The sequence below is a fragment of the Vicia villosa genome, linkage group LG1, assembly GCF_029867415.1.
Source record: "Vicia villosa cultivar HV-30 ecotype Madison, WI linkage group LG1, Vvil1.0, whole genome shotgun sequence".
In the NCBI taxonomy this organism is placed as follows: domain Eukaryota; kingdom Viridiplantae; phylum Streptophyta; class Magnoliopsida; order Fabales; family Fabaceae; genus Vicia; species Vicia villosa.
Genome location: NC_081180.1, coordinates 20,789,732 through 20,810,892, shown reverse-complemented (window position 1 = coordinate 20,810,892; position 21,161 = coordinate 20,789,732). Strand labels below are relative to the sequence as shown.

Below are 21,161 nucleotides of genomic sequence, written 5' to 3'. Positions count from 1 at the left end.
CGATTACTTTAATTCAAAAGGGTACATACATTCTCATCAATCGTTTTTATCATCAAACAATTATTAGGCACCAGAATAAACTTCAAAAATCTCAAATAAGTCATTAATTTAACTCAACTTCAAAACTCAATGACAATAGCTCAAAATATCTCATATCATAGAATGTAACAAAATTAACTTGTATCTAGTGTTATATATTAGAGCGACGTTCTCCAAAACTAATTTAACACGAAAAATGATAAAATAAATTAATAAAAGCCTCAATGTTATCTTCTAACTCACAATACTTACTGTTCCTCCTAAGTATTTGTAGCATAGCGTACAAGACACCACAAAACAAACAAAAGAGGAGTGAGAATTCATTCATATAAGTTATTGGCGCATAAACATTGAGCATAGTACAATCAAACATGAAAATTCACTCATAACAATCATCCACAAGACATTATACACAATCCAACATCACTAAAAAATCATAGACACTATGGTATCCAAGAATGAATGCAATGTACTCTCACTTCTACTTCAATTATATATGTGGTACCAAAGTTTTTGGAAGTCAAAGATATGTTACTGAACTATCCACTCGTCATTGAACCAACGTCATACTCGTCACTAGACTGAAGTCCTACCTATCTCACTCTAGATGATGTATGAATGTAAGACAAGACATACAATATACATCTTCATTTTCATCGTCATTTCTCATCACTGGTTCCTCTTGAACCTAATACTTAGCATAATGGTCGCCAATATAAGGCTACAACACATGATTTCACCAAACCAAACCAATCACACTGTAACTCAACATAGTCATCATAATCATACAGTTTCTCATTAAGACTCGTCATTATAACACTCATATAGCCTCTATAATAACTCACCATTGCAACTCAATACATATTGACCCCAATTCATAATTACATACTTATCCCATAATCATCCATTAGATTTTCACAATTAAAACATTTCATTTGTATTTTCATGTACAAGTTTAAACTCTAAAATATTATTATAAGGAAGTATTATGCGCTAGCTACCCAATACTTCGAACCTCGTCTCAAATAGAGTCACAGAACTAAAGTTATGCACGAAAATACAGTGCTTGGTACAAAATCCAGGGAGATGCTATAATCGCTCGTAGCAACTGCTACGGCCTGTAGTGGACCCACACGCCAAACCCCCTTTGGGCACGCCTGTGGTACAAAAACCAGAGGGCTGCTATGACATGTAGCAGTGTCCAATAAACCCAAATATTTGTTTCGTGATTTTGTGTAATTGCTCATGTTTTCCAACCCTGTATGGGACCCCAAACCTCAATTTTTCACATCAAACAACTCCAAAACATATCACACATCTAGGTACACGAAAATTATGAGATTCATCATTTTCCAACATCAAAACAACATTATCTCTTCAGTTAACCATTGTTCTTCGTCGACACTTACAACACAACATTGACATCATCATCACAAACAATCTCATGGCAGTTCATCATATAATTTCACATCAATTAGCACATGACATGGTTTCACACAACTAAATTAATCAAAATACCAATTGATTATGGAGATTTTGCACAAACCTCACATAATCCACAAAACACATCAATGGAGGACAAGGGAGAAAGGAAGAAGATAGGGGTAAGGATCCCATCTATCCTCCAAGAGTAAGCACCCTTATAAGGAAAATCTCTCTCTTACCTTGATTATGCAATAAAGCTTCAACCTTGGCAATGAAATCCTTTCTTCTCACTCAAGGATTTTTTTCTCCTCTCTTCCAGTTTCAAGTATATGAGTTTTTCTATCCCTCCCTTCTAATTATATCATTTCTTATTTTTTTATTTTATTCCAATAATTCTCTTAATTCACTCATCACTTCTCTATTATCACATTCATCTCGCTACTTTTCTCAAAACTATAAATTACTACCCTAAAACTCAACTCCTCTTATTTTTCTATTATTCTAATTAATTAAATGATTCTACTAAACCCAAATAAATTCCCAACAAATACCATATAAATTAGTAAACACTCCAACATCAAAATAAACAAATAAAAAACATTTTAAATTCAATTATAAAATAAATGCTCGAAATTTTTGGGGCATTACACCACCGACTAAAATGAAAGAGTTACCACAACCGTTGAAAAAATACCATAACTCCAAAACAGACACAACCCATTGTCGATTTGCCTGCAACAAGCGACAATTAAGAATCAGTTTAACCAACCGACGCTGAAACTCAACCTCCGATGAAACGAAACAAGCAGAAGAACAATGAAAACGCTTCAGGAGAAAGTGGTTTCGAAAGGGGCCATCGCCGTAGCGCCAACAACACTCCAACTCTAGAGGGGTTGAATGGTAAAGCGGTCTGAGAGGCGTCGCACCACCATTGAATAAGGCTATATCTTGAAGGTTGAGTTTGAATTGGCTGGAGAAAGAGAGAAAGAAAATTCGGTAATGGTGTTAGAGAAAAGATGAAAGTTAACACTAACCAAAATATAATTAAGACATCGGACTAGGATTATAATTTAATATGATAATTAAATTAAATATTTATTATAAAATATCTCCACTTTTTTTTTCTTTTTCGAACGTTGTTATGTAACATTGTAACTTATTGATGTAATCGATGAATTTGACAATCCACTAGTACATTGTTAGCACATAATATCGTTATTCCCTTGTAGTTTCCTGGTTTGTCTCACCAATTAATTTTACACACATGCAAATATGAAAGTAGTCCATTTAAGAAAACATGATCTCTTTTTAATTTTATTTATTAAACATTACATAAGATAATGAAATGTTGAGCAACCTAGCTAGTTTACACAAATGAATCCAAAATATTTGCTGCTATGGTTACTACAAGATCCATCTCATTGTTCTCGTCAGTGAGGGGTGTGCGTATGCCACCACCAGCTCTCCCATGAAAGAACATCTCACATCTACGGACTTTCCCTAACACATCATTTGCAATATCTAATGAAACTTTAGGATCACCTCTGAGTAAACTTTCACGGATTCTTCTAAAATTAGATGTTGCAATTTCATTGTAGGAAGTAGCACATAGCTGAAGTCCTTGGTATTCACGAGTGCCAGGACGAGCTTTAGGAAGAAGATTCCTGCTTTTTGTTGAGGTAGTCATTGCTTTGTCTCTCATTATATAAACCATGATTATTACTACGTCAACGGGTTTTGCTGGATTAGGATAATTAGGATAGGATTTCACGTACTTAACGCATTCCAAAAAATAATGAGGAGCCCTATTGCAAGTTTTCTCTATTATACCTTCACCATTGTTTGGTTGGATAGTGCACAAGATGAGAACAAATAATACAGATGGTTTCAACATTCTCATGTTTTTTCAGAAGAATACAATACAAGACAAAGGTTGCAAGATGAAAAGGGGATGGATGGGTTCTTACCAAGAACCCACTTATATACTACGTCATTAATTCGCTTTAAATTAGACATTTATTTTAGTCAAACCCATTTTTTTAATTGAAAAATTTGTTATATAATATAATATAATAAAAATAAGGATTACAAGAAAAGTAAGAAAAAAAAGGCATTAAAAACTCACAAAAAAAAATGCTATAAAATATAGTCGACAACTCAAAAAAAAATTATAAAGCCAACAAAAAGCCAAATAAATCATAATAAAGCTAACAAAATAACCACTGCCTAAAAAAATATAAGCCATCATTTGTTGGCTTGAACTTTTATAGTTTAATAGACATAAATTATTTTAAATAACACTATTAATATATTGTACCTTTTTGCAGTCCTCTAATAAAAAAAAGTTACAATTTTAAATAACACTACTTTAAATAACATTTTTAATTGTACCTATATATATATATATATATATATATATATATATATATATATATATATATATATATATATATATATATATATATATATATATATATATATATATATATATATATATATATATATATATATATATATATATATATATAGAGGAGGGTTATATTGACTCCAAGAGTAAGTTATAATAACTTACTCCACATCTTGACCATTAATTATTTTCAATCTAATGGTTAAAATTAATAAGTCATTAAATGTGGAAAGAGAAATTTCTCTTCCTTATTAATTTTAACCATTAGATTGAAAATAATTAATGGTCAAGATGTGGAGAAAGTTATTATAACTTACTCTTGGAGTCAATATAACCCTCCTCATATATATATATATATATATATATATATATATATATATATATATATATATATATATATATAGGCTATGTTTGCGAGTTTGGAGGAGAGAGGAGGGAAAGGCTTCCGAAAACGAAATTTTAAAAGAATACAGAAAAATATTTGACATATTTTGAATAAAAGATTTTGTTTAGAATGATAAAAGAGTCATTGTTATTACTAAATTTTTAAGTTTCATAATAGTATAACAACGTAAAAGATATTTGGAAAATTTATGTAAGCCCTCCAAAACCCTTCAAAATCCTCCTTCAATACAATTTTTTAGTTCCCAATTTTATAGAATTTTTTATGTTATAAAGAAAATCAAACCCTCCTAACTAAAATCTTTTTATTCTTTTCACTCAATTCTTTCTATTTTTCAAAGTCTTTCTCTCCCTTCCCCTCCAAACTCGCAAACAAAGTCTTAAAAAAAATTGGCGGTAAGTTTAATATTGTTAACTCTTAAAACATATTTTAGTCATCTATCTCTTGGTCATATTTACAATCAAAATAAGAAATATAGAGAAAAACTCAAATAATACCACTGTTGAGTTTGCTGCATCAACAATATGTACATGAAAAGTTCAATAACTAAAATGGTCCCTCTTGCCTTCAATGTACAAACCGTAGTAACTATGATGGTAAGTAACAACATGATACATTTTGCATATGTATCATTCCTTTCAGAATATGCACCTTCATTGAACTAACTCCTCGCCTCTTTCCTTAGGGACCTTACATCCATATAGTAATCACCTCCACGTCCCTTCTTTTGGTGAAAGATTTTGACGTTTTCATGATATTCCCGCTAATGATTTTTGACTCAGTTTTGATACCATAGTAGTCCATCATATTTCCCAAATTCTAGTCATAATTGGTTTTGAGATAGAAGGCATCATCGACATAATCCATAAAGTCGTCAAATTCCATGTTAGGATCATATGACTTTTTAGCCACTTCAAGTGTGAAGGATGTAATAGATCCATCTCTGGTTGAAACTCTTTGAATTTCCCTAAAAAAATTTCCTATTACATTATCTGATGTGTAGCTTTTTTGTCATGCATTTCCATAAAGTTGAGATATTATTTGGCGAAACGTTCCCGGGATATTTTTGCTGAAATACTAGTTTTTGGGAAGTCAAGTGCTAATGAGAATAATTTTTCAACTCTAATACATGGCTCAGACATTGCATTTTCGGGCTCTCTATCAGCATGGACAATGAGTGCACTGGCAATTATTCCAAGTAATTTGCAAAATACTCTTCCACTTCCTCCACCATGAAACCAGATAATTTTATAGGGAAAAAAGTCGATATATTTTTTATAGAGATTAAAAATTAAAATTGAGATATTTATAGGGACAAAAACATATTTAATTTATATATATATATATATATATATATATATATATATATATATATATATATATATATATATATATATATATATATATATATATATATATATATATATATATATATAGGATAAGATCAAATGACACCAAGGTGTCAAAGTTTAATTTGACACTAAATCTCAACCGTTAAAATAATTGAACAAACAGTGATATTAAATGAAATAAAATAATAATAATAAAATATATAGCATATTTTTCTCCTAAAAAATAGGCTATATGTATCACCGTTTGATCAATTATTTTAAGGGTTGAGATTTAATGTCAAATTAAACTTTGACACTTTGGTGTCATTTGATTCATTTGATCCTATATATATATATATATATATATATATATATATATATATATATATATATATATATATATATATATATATATATATATATATATATATATATATATATATATATATATATATATATATATATATATATATATATATACGAGGAGGCATATTCTTACTCCAAATGTAAGTTATCAACACTTACTCTACATCTTGACCATTAATTTTGTTCAATCTAATGGCTAAAAATAATAAGCAATTAAATATTGAGAGAGAAAAGCATATTCATTCATTTTAACCATTAGATCGAAAAGAATTAAAGGTCAAGATTTGGAGTAAGTCTTGATAACTTACTCTTGGAAATGACTAAAAATAAGAGAGAAAATCATATTGATTCATTTTAACCAGATTGAAAAGAATTAATGGTCAATTTTGGAGTAAGTCTTGATAACTTACTCTTGGAGAAAGAATATCCCTCCCATATATATATATATATATAGAGAGAGAGAGAGAGGAGGGATCAAATTACACCCGAAGAGTTACACCACGAGTTACACTCGTTCAATAACTACATCTCGAATTAATATTTTTTAAATTCAACCGTTGGATTGAAATATAATATCATATAGATCATACCTATAAAGTTTGAGCTTAATCTATAATGATTTACAATATCATCAAGATATCTAAAGATTAACGTCAAAATGAGCTTTCATATGACGTTAATTTTGATGTAATTCAATGACATAGTAAATCATTATAGATTAAGCTCAAACTTTATAGGTATGATTTATATGATATTATGTTTCAATCCAACGGTTGAATTTAAAAAATATTAATTCGAGATGTAGTTATTGAACGAGTGTAACTCGTGGTGTAACTCTTCGGGTGTAATTTGATCCCTCCTCATATATATATATATATATATATATATATATATATATATATATATATATATATATATATATATATATATATATATATATATATATATATATATATATATATATATATATATGAGACGACTCAAGTGAGAACACTTGGTTATTATGAGAAATGAGAACAATGAATCACGACAATTAAATTTTTGATTTTGTTGATTTTAATGGACTGGATTGATTTCTCTTTCTATGTTGATTTAAAATAAATACTAAAGATCATAGAAAGAGAAACCAATCAAGTCCATTAAAATCAACAAAATCAAAATTTAATGGTTGTGATTCATTGTTCTCATTTCTCATAATCACTAAGTGTTCTCACTTGAGTCGTCCCCATATATATATATATATATATATATATATATATATATATATATATATATATATATATATATATATGGGTTAGCTAAAATAGACTCACTTGATTTTATAAAGGTCTATTTTAGCAACATATACCTCAGGGTGCATTTAACTATTTTTTAGTTAAAGCTTGCTAAAATACACCTTCATAAAAATAAGTGGGTGTATTTTAGCAAACCCCTGAGTGATTTATTAAAATACACCCACTTATTTTTATGAAGGTATGTTTTAGCATCATGTACCTTAAGGTGCATATAACCATTTTTTAGTTAATGCTTGCTAAATTAGATTTTCATAAAAACAAGTGGGTCTACATTAGCAAATCTCATATATATATATATATATATATATATATATATATATATATATATATATATATATATATATATATATATATATATATATATATATATATATATATATATATATATATATATATATATATATATATATATATATATATATATATATATATATATATATATATATATATATATATATATATATGGTTAAATATGTTTGTAGTCTCTATAAAATTATTAAAAATGATTTTTAGTCCCTATAAAATAAACATTGACTTTTAGACCTTTTAAAATTACTTTACACTCAGTTTAAGTCCCTATAAAAAAACATCGACTTTTAAACGCTTTAAAATTACTTTTGCACGCAGTTTTAGTCCCTCCACAGGAACTAAAACTGAGTGCAAAAGTAATTTTATAAGGACTAAAAGTCGATATAATTTTATAGGGATTAAAAACTAAAACTGAGATATTTATAGTGACAATATATATATATTACCCCAAAATTTGTCCACACTTTTCAAAAATTCGAAACTATTTCAAAAAATTGGATTTTATAAAATCTCGGGTTCATTTATATTGACATCCTGAATTTTATAAATATTCAATTTAAAGTCTATTTTAAAATATAGTAGTTTACTCTTAAATTGCTTATATTTTAATAAATAGAAATGATGGCTGATACTTCATACACTTTCAATTGGCTTTTTACTTCAAATAAATAACATAGCACAATTGGTAAGAAGGAAAGACTTTCAAACAAAAGGTCATGGGTATTCTTAATCTTGGCGAACAAAGAAGGTCCATGGGCCTTTGGTTGGATCTTTTCCATTTTTAGGATTGCTTTGACCTAAATTTTCAAAACACTCATAGTTTTACAAACCCTTTTGTATTATTTCTACACTTTCTCAAAAAAATCTTTTTTGGCCAATAATTATTATATGAGGCCATTTAATTATTTTCTTTTTTTACACGTGATGATCTTCTGATGGTAATTCACATTTAAATATATATTTTTATATTAATAATTCTTTTAGGCCAATATTCACAAATAATTCTTTTTATACATATAAAAAAAATTACAACAAATGTCACACTTTCCCACGTATAAAAACCAGTTTGTCAAAGTCAAACCGTTTTGTATGTTTGGAGTTTAACCTTTTTTGTTCTACCATCGAATAGTTCTTTTTTTTAGACAAAACCTTGATAATAAGTCTATTTACAAAAGATACATGTATTGTCATTTGTCTATGCATTTGGACCGGATACCTAATTTATCGAACAATGGCTATTTCGAATCTCACCACTGTCAGCCTATTTGCAGAAATATCAGTAGTATGGAATATGGATGCCACTGTAATGGAATACACACCAGATAGTTCGCTCGAAGCCTTCTAATAGAAAGCATTAGCAAGCAAAAATGTCATTGATGAAAGTGCAATCAAAACTGAATCTGAAAAGCACAATTAGCCATGGATTTGAAGAACAAACTCAGATCTTAGACAAATTCAATACAACCCACCATTATCATAAATCAAAACCTACACTAAGGGTGTGTTTGGTTCAAATGAGGGGGGAGGGGAGGGATTTTAATGGAGGGAATGGAAGGGGAGGGGAGGGGAGGGGAGGGGAGAGATTTTTTGTAATTATATATATGTTTGGTTCAAACGAGGGGAAGGGAGGGGAGGGAAGGGATTTTGTTTAAAAAATGTTTGGTTCACGAGGGGAAGAGAGGGGTTTTAATAATAATTTACAATTTTATCCTTATAATTTTATATAAGTGATATGATATTCAATTCTAAAAATTTAATAAATATTTTTTTGGAAATAATATTTGTATAACTAAGTGATTAAAAAGTCATAACTTATCGCATAATATTAAAAAAATTGAGTACACTTGATTCGTATTATAACTCTCGACACAAAATAAACTATGCGTTGATAACAACTTTTGAATATATAAAATAAATTATAATAAAAAACAAAAAATTATAGTAATTATAATTTTTATTAAATAAAAAAATAAAAAATAATTTAAAGGTGAAGGTGAAGAATAATTATAATAAGTTGATAGAAGCAATAGAGAAAAAATCACAAAAAGAAAAGTAGGAACATGAAAGAAAATAATATTTTTAAAATAATAAAATAAAATTGAGGATATTTTAGTAAATATATTAATTAAATTAATATTAAAACTCAGATCTCCTCCCCTCCCCTCCAAATCCCCCCGATTCGGGGGAACGCTAAGGGTGTGTTTGGTTCGAGGTAAAGCGAGAGGAGGGGAGGGAGGGAATATTTAAAATGAAATGTGTTTGGTTCAATTTTTAGGAGGGGAGAGGAGGGGAGGGGAGCAAAATCCCTCCAAATGACACTTTTTGCGTTCCCCCGAATCGGGGGGATTCGGAGGGGAGGGGATATGAGTTTTAATATTAATTAAATTAATATATTTACTAAAATATCCTCAATTTTATTTTATTATTTTAAAAATATTATTTTCTTTCATGTTCCTACTTTTCTTTTTGTAATTTTTTCTCTACTGCTTCCAAGCCTTCCATCAACTTATTATAATTATTCTTCACCTTCAAATTTTTTTTTTATTTTTTTATTTAATAAAAATTATAACTACTATAGTTTTTTTGTTTTTTATTATAATTTATTTTATGCATTCAGGAGTTGTTATCAACGCATAGTTTATTTTGTGTCGATAGTTATAATATGAATCAAATCAAGTGCACTCAATTTTTTTAATATTATGGTATAAGTTATGACTTTTTAATCACTCAGTTATACAAATATTATTTCCAAGAAAATATTTATGAAATTTTTACAATTGAATATCATATCACTTATATAAAATTACAAGGATAAAATTGTAAATTATTATTAAAATCCCTCCCTCCCCTCGTGAACCAAACATATTTTTAAACGAAATCCCTTCCCTCCCCTCCCCTCCCCTCGTTTGAACCAAACATATATATAATTACAAAAAATCCCTCCCCTCCCCTCCCCTTTCCTGCCCTCCATTAAAATCCCTCTTCTCCCCTCCCCCTCATTTGAACCAAACAGACCCTAAAAGTGTGATTTGGAGGGATTTTGCTCCCCTCCCCTCCTCTCCCCTCCTAAAAATTGAACCAAACACATTTCATTTTAAATATTCCCTTCCCTCCCCTCCCCTCCCCTCTTTCTACCTCGAACCAAACACACCCTAACAGCATCTTAGCATGTTGTTTTTGCAGGAGGTCTCAATCCAGAAGCAACAGTCCCAACCTTTTACCAAAGTCCCAAATTTTGCAAGAAATTCTTCAAGTTTCCAAGTGAAGCTTCAAGGTTTTCGGACCCAGCCCATGCAAAGCAATTGAGCTTCAAAGATATCGGAACCCCGCCGCGAAACAATTTCATTTCGGTTGACTATGTTGGCTTTGGAATAACTTCATTACAATAATTATCCTTCATGTTTGTGTGTTGCTGAGATGTTGAGATGTGAACATATACAATTGGATGAGGCAGATTGAAAAAAAAGAACAGAGTCAGTCTGAGAGCGTGAATTTGAGAGAGGGAAGGGTTTGAATCTGAAATCATAGAAGCAAAGAGAGATACGTGAAAAGAGAGAGGGATGGTTTTTTTTGTTATAACTTGACCTGGGCCAAGATGGGTTGTTAAGCCCAACAGATTTTACTTATGTTCACCCCTATCTAAGTCCAAACGCCCCGTTTTTGCTATAGAAAATGCTATATACAAAAAAATCTTGGGCCTTTCCCCTCTCTTATGAGAGTTTATGTTTCATGTTGGCCATGCCAAATTGGGCTTTAGCGCCCAGTCTCTTCTTTGCACCCTATATTTGCTGTTTATAACCCATTTTATGATTTCATTAGTTGTTGTTATTATTATTATTATTATTGTTATTATTATTATTGTTATTGTAGTGGTTCTGTTTTGGGTTGTGAGTACCCCTAGTACTCACCTCATTTATATATCTAATTAATCTTGTTTATCAAATAAAAAAAAGTTTCTCTTAATTAAAATATATTAATATAACAAAAATACAAAAAATATTAGAATTAGATTTTTATTTTTAGTTTAAAAAATACCAAAAATATGTCATTAATTTTAATTTTCTTTTAATATTTTCTTAGTTAGTTTTCATCATCATTTATTTATATCTTATCATTTTCATCCGTACTAACATTTTGTGTTTACGCGAGGAACTGTTGAGCTGTTGGATTACTTCATAGGGACCAATCCCATCGTCCACTAGCGGGGGGCCCATCGTCCACTAGCGAGGGCCCCGTTTAAAGCTAGAACTTTGTTCTGTATGGACTGGCCCACACAAGGACTGATAGCACCTAGCAGGATTCGAACTCAGGACCTTGAGAGGAGCACACCGCTCGGCCAGAGATGGATGGGTTCTTACCAAGAATTCACTTATATACTACATCATTAATTCGCTTTAAAATTAGACATTTATTTTAGTCAAACCCATTTTTTTAATTGAAAATTTTGTTATATAATATAATAAAAATAAGGATTACAAGGAAAGAAAAAAAAAAGCATTACAAACTCACAAAAAATGCTATATAATATAGTCGACAACTCAAAAAAATTATAAAGCCAACAAAAAGCCAAATAAATCATAATAAAGCTAAAAAATAACCACCACCCAAAAAAAAAATATATAGGCATCATTGGTTGGCTTGAACTTATGCATTTATTTTAATCAACTATTATTTAATGAAAAATTTATATATATATATATATATATATATATATATATATATATATATATATATATATATATATATATATATATATTATATATATATATATATATATATATATATATATATATATATATCATGGATTCGACACCCAACAACCACAATTTAATTAGAAAAAAAATTAACATTTCACCACGATTATAAAAGATAACCGTTGTGGTATGTATACATGAGTTTATTAAAACATATGTTGACTACTTGTTTTTTCTTACATCTCACTGAACAAATACAACCATTTAAATTTATGTAGCAGATAATAATCTAAAAAAATTAAATTATTCTTGAAAAACAACTTAAACGAACCACTGTTTGTCAAATATTATGCATCTCGTAACTCATCTCTCGTTCTTTAACATAGACAATTTGATTTAATTATCTAAGTTCTTCATAGCAACGGTTCCTTCTCTTCTAATGTATTTTGAAAAGTATTAATTTGTTGAATAATTCAAATTGATTGATTTGGGAACTGAGGGGAGCAAGAAAGAAATCAAAGTCGGCGCTTCCCTAGAAGAAAGCATAAAAGATAAGTTGGTCAAACTGTTGTGGGAATATGTGTACATGTTTGCTTGGTCATATCAAGATATGTCAGGTCTAGACACATACATAGTTGTGCATAAACTGCCACTCAAACCAGAATTCACGCTAGTGAAACACAAGTTGAGGAGAACTCGACCACACATGTCTCTCAAGATTAAAGAAGAGGTCAAGAAACAGTTTGATGTCGACTTCTTAGTAGTTTCAAAGTACCCACAATAGGTTTTCAACATTGTGCAAGTCCCAAAGAAGGATAATAAGATGCAAAATGTGTGTGGATTACCGATTTAAATAGAGTAAGTCCAAAGGATGATTTCCCTTTACCTCACACTGAAGTATTGATGGATAATACGACTTAATTCTCAGTATTTTCTTTCATGGATTGTTTCTACGAATTTAACCAGATTAAAATGGCTCTCGATGACATGGAGAAAATCACATTTATAACCCTATGGGGGACCTTCTGCTATAAGCTAATGCCTTTCGGCTTGAAGAATGTTAGGGCAACTTCTTAAAGAGAAATGATAACTCTCTTTCATCATACTATGCATAAAGAGATTGAAGTCTATGTGGATGACATGATTGCCTAGTCTCAGACAAAGGAAGAGCACATCACCCATTTGCATAAGTTGCTTGCATGCTTGAGAAAGTACAAACTACGCCTACACCCAACCAAGTGCACTTTCAACGTCAGATCTAGAAAGATGCTAAGGTTCATTGCTAGTCAACGAGGAATAGAACTAGATCTTGCAAGGTCAAGGCCATATAGAATATGTCAACAACCAGTACAGAAAAAGAAGTTTGTGGTTTCTTTTCCAGATTGAACTATATTTCTAGATTCATCTCGCATCTGACAGATACTTGTGAACCGATTCAAGTTGTTATAAAAAGATCAAGCTATCAAGTGGAATGAATATTTTCAAGGGGAATTCAATAAAATCAAACAATACTTGCAAAAAAACATTGATCCTGATTCCACCTGTGCTAGGGAAACCCTTCATTATATACTTGACAATACTCGATGAATCTATGGAATGTGTGTTGGGGAAACACGATGAGACAGGAAGAAAAGAGCATGCAATATATTATTTTAGTAAGAAGTTCACATATTGCAAAACCAAATATTCAAAGTTAGAAAAAACTTGTTGTGCATTAGCATGGGCCACTCATCTCTTAAGAAAGTACATGATATCCATACAACATGGATGATATTAAAAATGGATCCCAACAAGTACATGGATGATGGTGATGATAACTTGATGTTTAGACCACTCCTATCCAGCTTCACTTCTAAGGATTCAATAATTCCAACATGCAAGGACAATTTCCAAGGATGATCAAAATTTTCTCTCTCTTCTTTGTTTCACTTCTTACTCTCCTCCTCCACCTCTTTTCTCTTCTCTCAACTCATCTTTTATGAAAAGAAGAATGAATGGAGATAATGTGGTTTCTTTCTAAGTCTCTTGCTTATAAACTCGCTAGGTGAAGTTACCAATTAGGCCTTGCAATCTTGGCTAAATTATTATTGATGCCATCAATGGCTTAGGCCTAGGAATTTTGGAGTAATTAGATATTAATCCCCTCAAAACTCTCATGGATCTCTTCCAATTACAATTAAGGTAAATGAGGGATATTATACATTGGGCCACTTTTCTCATAAGAATGGTTTTAAGAAGTCAAAGCACCACCAAATACCATACCTTTTCTAGTCTTTGGAATGGTTTGGGGATATATCAAAACTTATAAAAGCTTAAAGATGTTGGGAGTTTAAAAATGCTCAGAATATTAATGATTGGAAATATAATTTGATGGGAATCCCTATTGCCGAGATCTAAAAAATTCTTGCCCATATCGGAGATTCCTTGCAAGCCAAGTTATTTAACTTCATTAGTTCAAATGTCAAGTACTTGCAAATGTCAGATATGCTTGAGCCTTTTCTCCTTTATTCTAGATATAGTCAATGATATTACCATTCCCATAGACAAACATATATTTTGGTGAGCTAACCATGAAAGAAGAATATAACTTCTTAGTGCCTACAAGTCAATCTATTTCCCAGGGAAAAGATATTTGGAACATGACCATTCTTCCATCTAAGCCACTTTTGATATGGAAAATCATGCAAAATTACGTTGTTATAAAACTTAACAACATACAATTCTAGAAAGTGATAGAAACCTAAAATCATACAGGGATAGCGAGAGATAAAACCTATGAACATGGAACCTATACAAAAGTTTTTTAAACAAGGGGATAAAGAGAATTGTGCACTGTTATTTATAATTGTTCAATGTGTAGTCCTTGCTTGTACCTAATCTAGTATCCAATAGTGAACCATTGAAGTTTTGTTAGTCTTCCATTATTTTGAGAATCATAAGTCTTTTAGATACAATAGGTGATCATAGACAAACTATAACTTAATTCAACTACTAAGCAATTGAGATCTAAATCTTGATTTTTCTATTGTTGAACACAACTCACTATGCTACAAATTTCCTATGATATTCTCTCAACTTTGATTCACCATTTCAGAAGAAAAGAAATCCAAGATTTTTTTCTCCATCGATCTCCATTCGATCCTATCAAAATATCCCTTGTATGCATGTTTAAGCTGCTGAATAAACCATAAACTCCCAAATTTCGTCCACTACAATCTTCACTTGATCTTACCAAAATTTTCCTTTGGAGAAGAAGCTATTATTTTTCTTTCACGAGTATAAATCTCTAAAACAAGCAAAAACACCTTGAATCTTCAATATGAAAGCAAAACTCCACGAGACGTTATAACACTAATGAACCCCTTTACACTAAATAGTCACATTATCTCTTAAAGTTAAAATCAAAATATGCAATAGGTTTTTGGCTAGAGTTTGAATATAATGATTTTAGAAAAGAATCTCAAACACACACACACATGTCAGAACACTCACAAATTCAACAAAGATAATGTTTTTCTTCAAGTTTCATTTGGGACAGAAAGTTGTGTTTAAAAAATGTTGATGGGTATGCAAAAATCTCTTTGCAAGTAATGATTAAGATTTTCCAAGATGATTTTTATGAGAGATAAAATTTTAGGTTTATAAATGTGCAAGAGAAATGCACTAGAGATGAGTAAAATGTGATATTTTGGTTTGAGTCATCACTACTACAAAAAATAACTATCATAATGCTGAAGGAGTGAAAAACACTTAGAAAGGGGGGATTGAATAAGGGTTTCTTCAAAAAAAAAGATAGATAAAAATAAATCACACAGTTATTTTTATCCTGGTTCGTTGTTAACTAAACTACTCCAGTCCACCCGTGGCAATGTGATTTACCTCATCTGAGGATTTAATCCACTAATCAAACTGATTACAATGGTTCTCCACTTAGATACCCTTTAAGTCTTCTAGAGTATTCTGATCACAACTTGATCACTCTAGGAATTCCTTTTACAATCAATATAAAAAATAAATATTACAAGAGATTCAAATTCTTCTTAATAAGCTATAATCACAAAGTGATTTTTGTCTTAAGTTTAAGTTCTAACACTCACTAAGATATTACAAAGTTGTGAGGTTGAAGATGGAGTTCTTCTTTGCTTTTGTGTGATTTTAGTTTGGCAGCATTTTGGTTCTTTTGCGCAAGAGTTGTTCTTCTGCTTCTGAATCAGAACTTCTATATATAGGCGTTGAGGAAATATGACAGTTGGGAGCATTTAATGCTTTGCGTGAATAGTACACTGCTGCATTTAATGTTTCACTCTTTTGTCAACTACCTCGAGCCATGCTTCCACTGCTTTTACTGACTTTGCCTTTTGTAGCTTCTAACGTTCTTTTTGTCAGTCAGAGATTTGACATTATAGCCTTTTCATCTTGTACTTTCTTCTGGACTCAAATTATATAGAATGAACGTTTGAATATCAGAGTCTTCAGCTTTGGTGCAGATGCAACTTCTGTCTTCAGACTTTGAAGTGCTTTAAGCGTGATACCATCAGAGCTTTAGATCTTTGCTTTTAACTTCCATCTTCTGATGCTTTCCAGATCGTGTTCTGAATTCTGCAGGACCATCTTCTGATGTCTGCCAGTCCATGTTCTGATGAAGCCATCCAGATCTTCTGGGTCAGAGCTTCTGAACGCTGATTTTATGCATACTCTTTTATACTTTTCCTGAAATGGAAAACGTGAATAATTAGAGTACCACATTCTCTTATACAAAATTCATATATAATGTTATCATCAAAACTAAGAATATTGATTAGAACATTTCTTGTTCTAACAAATGCCACCGAATTTTATTTTAACATGACCAAAAGATCCACTCTGGTAGAATCTATTCAATTAGTCGCTTTTCTTTTATTTTCATTTTTAAGTCCACTTTTCACCATGGTTGGAACTTCAGACCGTGGTGAAAAATGGCGTTTGGTCATGAGTTCAAATCTTGTTGTTGTTATACTGTTGCATTTTTATATTTTATTAAAAGACATACAACAACGGTTGTTTAATATAACCATTGTTGTATGTAGCGCATTGTCATGAGTTCGAATATGTTGTTGTTGTTGTTCTACTACTGTATTTTTTATATTATATTAAAAGACATACAAAAATATTTATTTAATACAACTATTGTTGTATGTAGCGCGTTGTTGAAGTGGTAAAGCGGCAAGCAACAAAAGTTTTGGAAATATTTATCCGGGAAATTATCGTCTCCACATGGATTAGTGTATTGAACTGCCATTCAAGAGTTTCCCAAGTAATGAGTTTGGATTGAATAGCTAAAACATAAAAACTGAAAAGTAAATATCAACACAAAAAAAATTCATTTTTCAGAAAGAAGAGGCTTATCGGGCATTACATATAATCTACTTTTCACAAACTTAAACTTATCGATCAGTTATACTCAACCTACAATACTCATCAATATCATCAAGCATCGCTCACACCCTAAGTCATTTCTAACCCAAAGTAGAGAGAACTGCTATATCATCTCAGCGACGATCTCTTAGCCAACGTCAACAACACAACAGACAACCGTATTGCTCGCATCGATGATCTCTCAACCAACACAAACAACACATAGGCATTAAGCTTCGATACCCACAGTGAATATTAGCTCCATAAACTATCTCTAGAGTCTAGAGCTAATATATATATATATCCCTAATCAAGATTTGTGAGGTATATGTCTATAACAACCCAAATCCAAACATAAAGCAAAAAGATTAAGGAAGACATCAATAATGATTTGTAAAGCAAACTTTATACAACACCATGGTCAATAAATATACATGAGTTCAAAGTAAAATCATATACAAAACCCAACCAAAGAGAAATACACAAAGAAGAAGAGAAATGAACCGAAAATCTTCCAGTTTGTCAGCTCCGATTGATGATCAATCCACCTCCGATCATCCAAATGCAAGCTCCATAGTTGTTTCCTAAGCTAATCTACTTAAAAAATGTTTGGTGATGGAGTGGGAGCAAAAAATACTCAAACCATAACCTAAAAAAAGTGTTTTTGGCCCTTAAAACGTGTTTCTGTCCAGACCGCTTCGCCCGACGGTTAAACGGCTAGCTCGGCTGCTCAAAACAGCAAATTTTTCATGTTTTTTGGTCAGTCAGGCTTGCCCGTCGAGCCCAAAATTCGCCCAGGCGAATTACACCAAAGACAGCATAAAATTATGCACTGTTTCGGCCATAAATTGAGAACCGTAACTCCTATTTGCGCTCGGTTAGAAGCATTGGAAAGCTTATTCAATGCTCTATATAACAATGACAAAATGGAAACCAAATTGATGATTTTTATCATCCTTATTTTGAGCCTTATTCTTTGATGAATTGGTTCTGTTGCTCAAAATCGCGCGTTTGAAGCTGTGTCTTCGCCACTTTATTGCTCATGCTTCAAATACGCAAGAATACCTACAAAAAGACACAAAAAAATAAAACGGTATAAAAGTATATGAAAATACAACTATTTACAAAGTATACGTATTTATACACAAAACGGGGAATTATTCAACGAATATCAACAAAAGTCTCGATACGTGCCACAAAACATATATACAAAAGCACTAAAAATTGGCACTTATCACTCACTTATTGAATATCTTCATTGTCCTTAAACAAATCTTGACCGTCTATTTAGTGATTATCAACTCTCAAGACACCATTATTAGTGAATAGCGTGAAACAGAAAACTTAGATGAACTTCCAACTTAGACGAACTTCATCTTCTACCTCCAAACGTCATCTTTCATTTACGAAACTCTATTTCTCCACTAAACCAAACTCGAAAACATTATTTCTTTTATAAACAAAACTCAAAAATATCATTTCTTTCATTAACAAATTTCATAACACCCTCATCTCTTCTCCAACTTGAATGAAATAAGGAAAATATGGGTTCGAGTTAGCAATATTAGTTGTTGTTGTTCTTGTTGTTATTTTTTTTTGTTATTGTTGTTCTTGTTGTTATTATTGTTGTTGTTGTTGTTATTTTGTTGTTGTTGTTGTTGTTGTTGTTCTTCTTCTTCTTCTTGTTTTTGTTGTTCTTATTGTTGTTGTTCTTGTTGTTCTTGCTGTTGTTGTTTTCTAATGCTACATTTTTTTTAATTTTATTAAAAGACATACAACAATGGATGTTTAACATAATCGTGGTTATATGTAGCGTGTTATCCAGTTTACTACCACGGTCAATAGACCGTGACTGTAAATAACCTACTTACAACCACACTCTACCTAACAACGGTTGTTCAACCGTTATTATAGGTCTTTCGCGACCGTTGTTATATGTGTTTTTCGTAGTAGTGCATGATCAAGAATTGTGATTCAAGTCAAATAAGAAATGACCTAAGTCTAGAACATAAAAATCTTATTTTGCACCCTTGATTCGAGTCATGATTCATGTTAAGAAATTTTATGATTTGACTCAAATTACCTGAAACGATTTCCAAAATGACAAGTTTAGTCATTATTCAAATCATATTGTTATGTCTTTTGAATCAAGCTCTTATCTTATTCGAATCAAAATATTTTATGATTCAAATCACAATACCACTAGCAAATTCAAATTTTCGTATTAAGGTATTGGTTTGAGTCACCAAATCATTGAATCGAATCATGATTGTAGAAGTGAAATTTTGTGAAAGTAAAATGATTATGATCGAATCTAAAATTTGTTTAACTTGAACCATGCTTTTGAGTTTCTTAATTCATGTTTTAGGATTATTGGCCTAAATCACTTTGCATTGACTTTAGGTCAAAGGTTTGCTCATAAGAAAATGTGATTTACTAAAAAAATTCAAATCTTAGAGGTGTATAGATACCAAATGGCGAGAGGGGACAATGATCAAAATAACAAGTAAACATATAAGACAAACAACAAAATCCTATGAAAGTTTTTAATTAGAACCTTATTGATTTTGATTAACGTAAGTCCTTTTCCTTCATTTGATGATGCTTGTGATATTTTTTCTTTATTCCCTTTTTCATCATCAAAACTATATATATGTTAAGAGCCTAAAGCCACATTATGGACTTGGCTAAGGATTTTCTTCATTGTAATCAAGAAACACTGTCGTTCAAAACCTTGCTTACCAGTTATGCCTCCTATTTATGACACTTGGGAACCACTCATAAATCTTCTATTTATGATGCTATATTTTTGGAAACATTGGTATGTTAGTATTAGTAGGGAAGAGTAATCATGCTCAACTAGATTTTTAATTCCATACAAATTTCCTTATATCCTTTCTCTTAAGAGGCATGTTATATTTTTTGCCATGATTAAATTGATTAGGGTTCAAAATCGAATTTCATAGTTATATATTTATAAATATTCAATTTTAATTTTAACAACATTTGCAATAATATTCATAAATACCGACAATAAAAATTATTTTGTATTAAAAATCAAATTTATTTAAGGTATATTTGAATATACAATCCTTTAAGTATAAGTGTTAAGAAGTGTGGTTGGGCCTAACTCAACCCTACAAAACCGGCTTGTAGGGTGAGGATTGCTCCCACTTATAAGGACATGTTTAGGCCATATATTGTTCGATGTGGGACTCTTAACACACCCCCCTCACGCCCAGGACTAGACAACTGGAGCGTGGAAATAAATGGTGGGTGGCCCGATAGCGGAAACCATAGAAGGTGGCCCACCGGATCTTAAACGAGGCTCATGATACCATGTTAAGAAGTGTGGTTGGGCCTAACTCAACCCTACAAAAACGGCTTGTAGGGTGAGGATTGCTCCCACTTATAAGGACATGTTTAGGCCATATATTGTCCGATGTGGGACTCTTAACAATAAGGGCTTGTAAAGGGTCAAGTGTTTTACCTTTTCTT

The 21,161-nt window shown here is 31.0% G+C and overlaps 1 protein-coding gene and 1 pseudogene across 1 annotated transcript; both read right to left on the bottom strand.

The window, feature by feature from the left end:
* Positions 1 to 2,830: 2,830 nt before the first annotated feature.
* Positions 2,831 to 3,364, bottom strand: LOC131659443 (uncharacterized). Its single transcript, XM_058928654.1, has one exon. It carries the CDS (start codon positions 3,362 to 3,364, stop codon positions 2,831 to 2,833), a length of 534 nt encoding a protein of 177 aa, XP_058784637.1.
* A 1,449-nt stretch (positions 3,365 to 4,813) lies between these two features.
* LOC131659383 (RNA-dependent RNA polymerase 1-like) lies at positions 4,814 to 19,780 on the bottom strand (annotated as a pseudogene).
* Between the last annotated feature and the right edge of the window lie 1,381 nt (positions 19,781 to 21,161).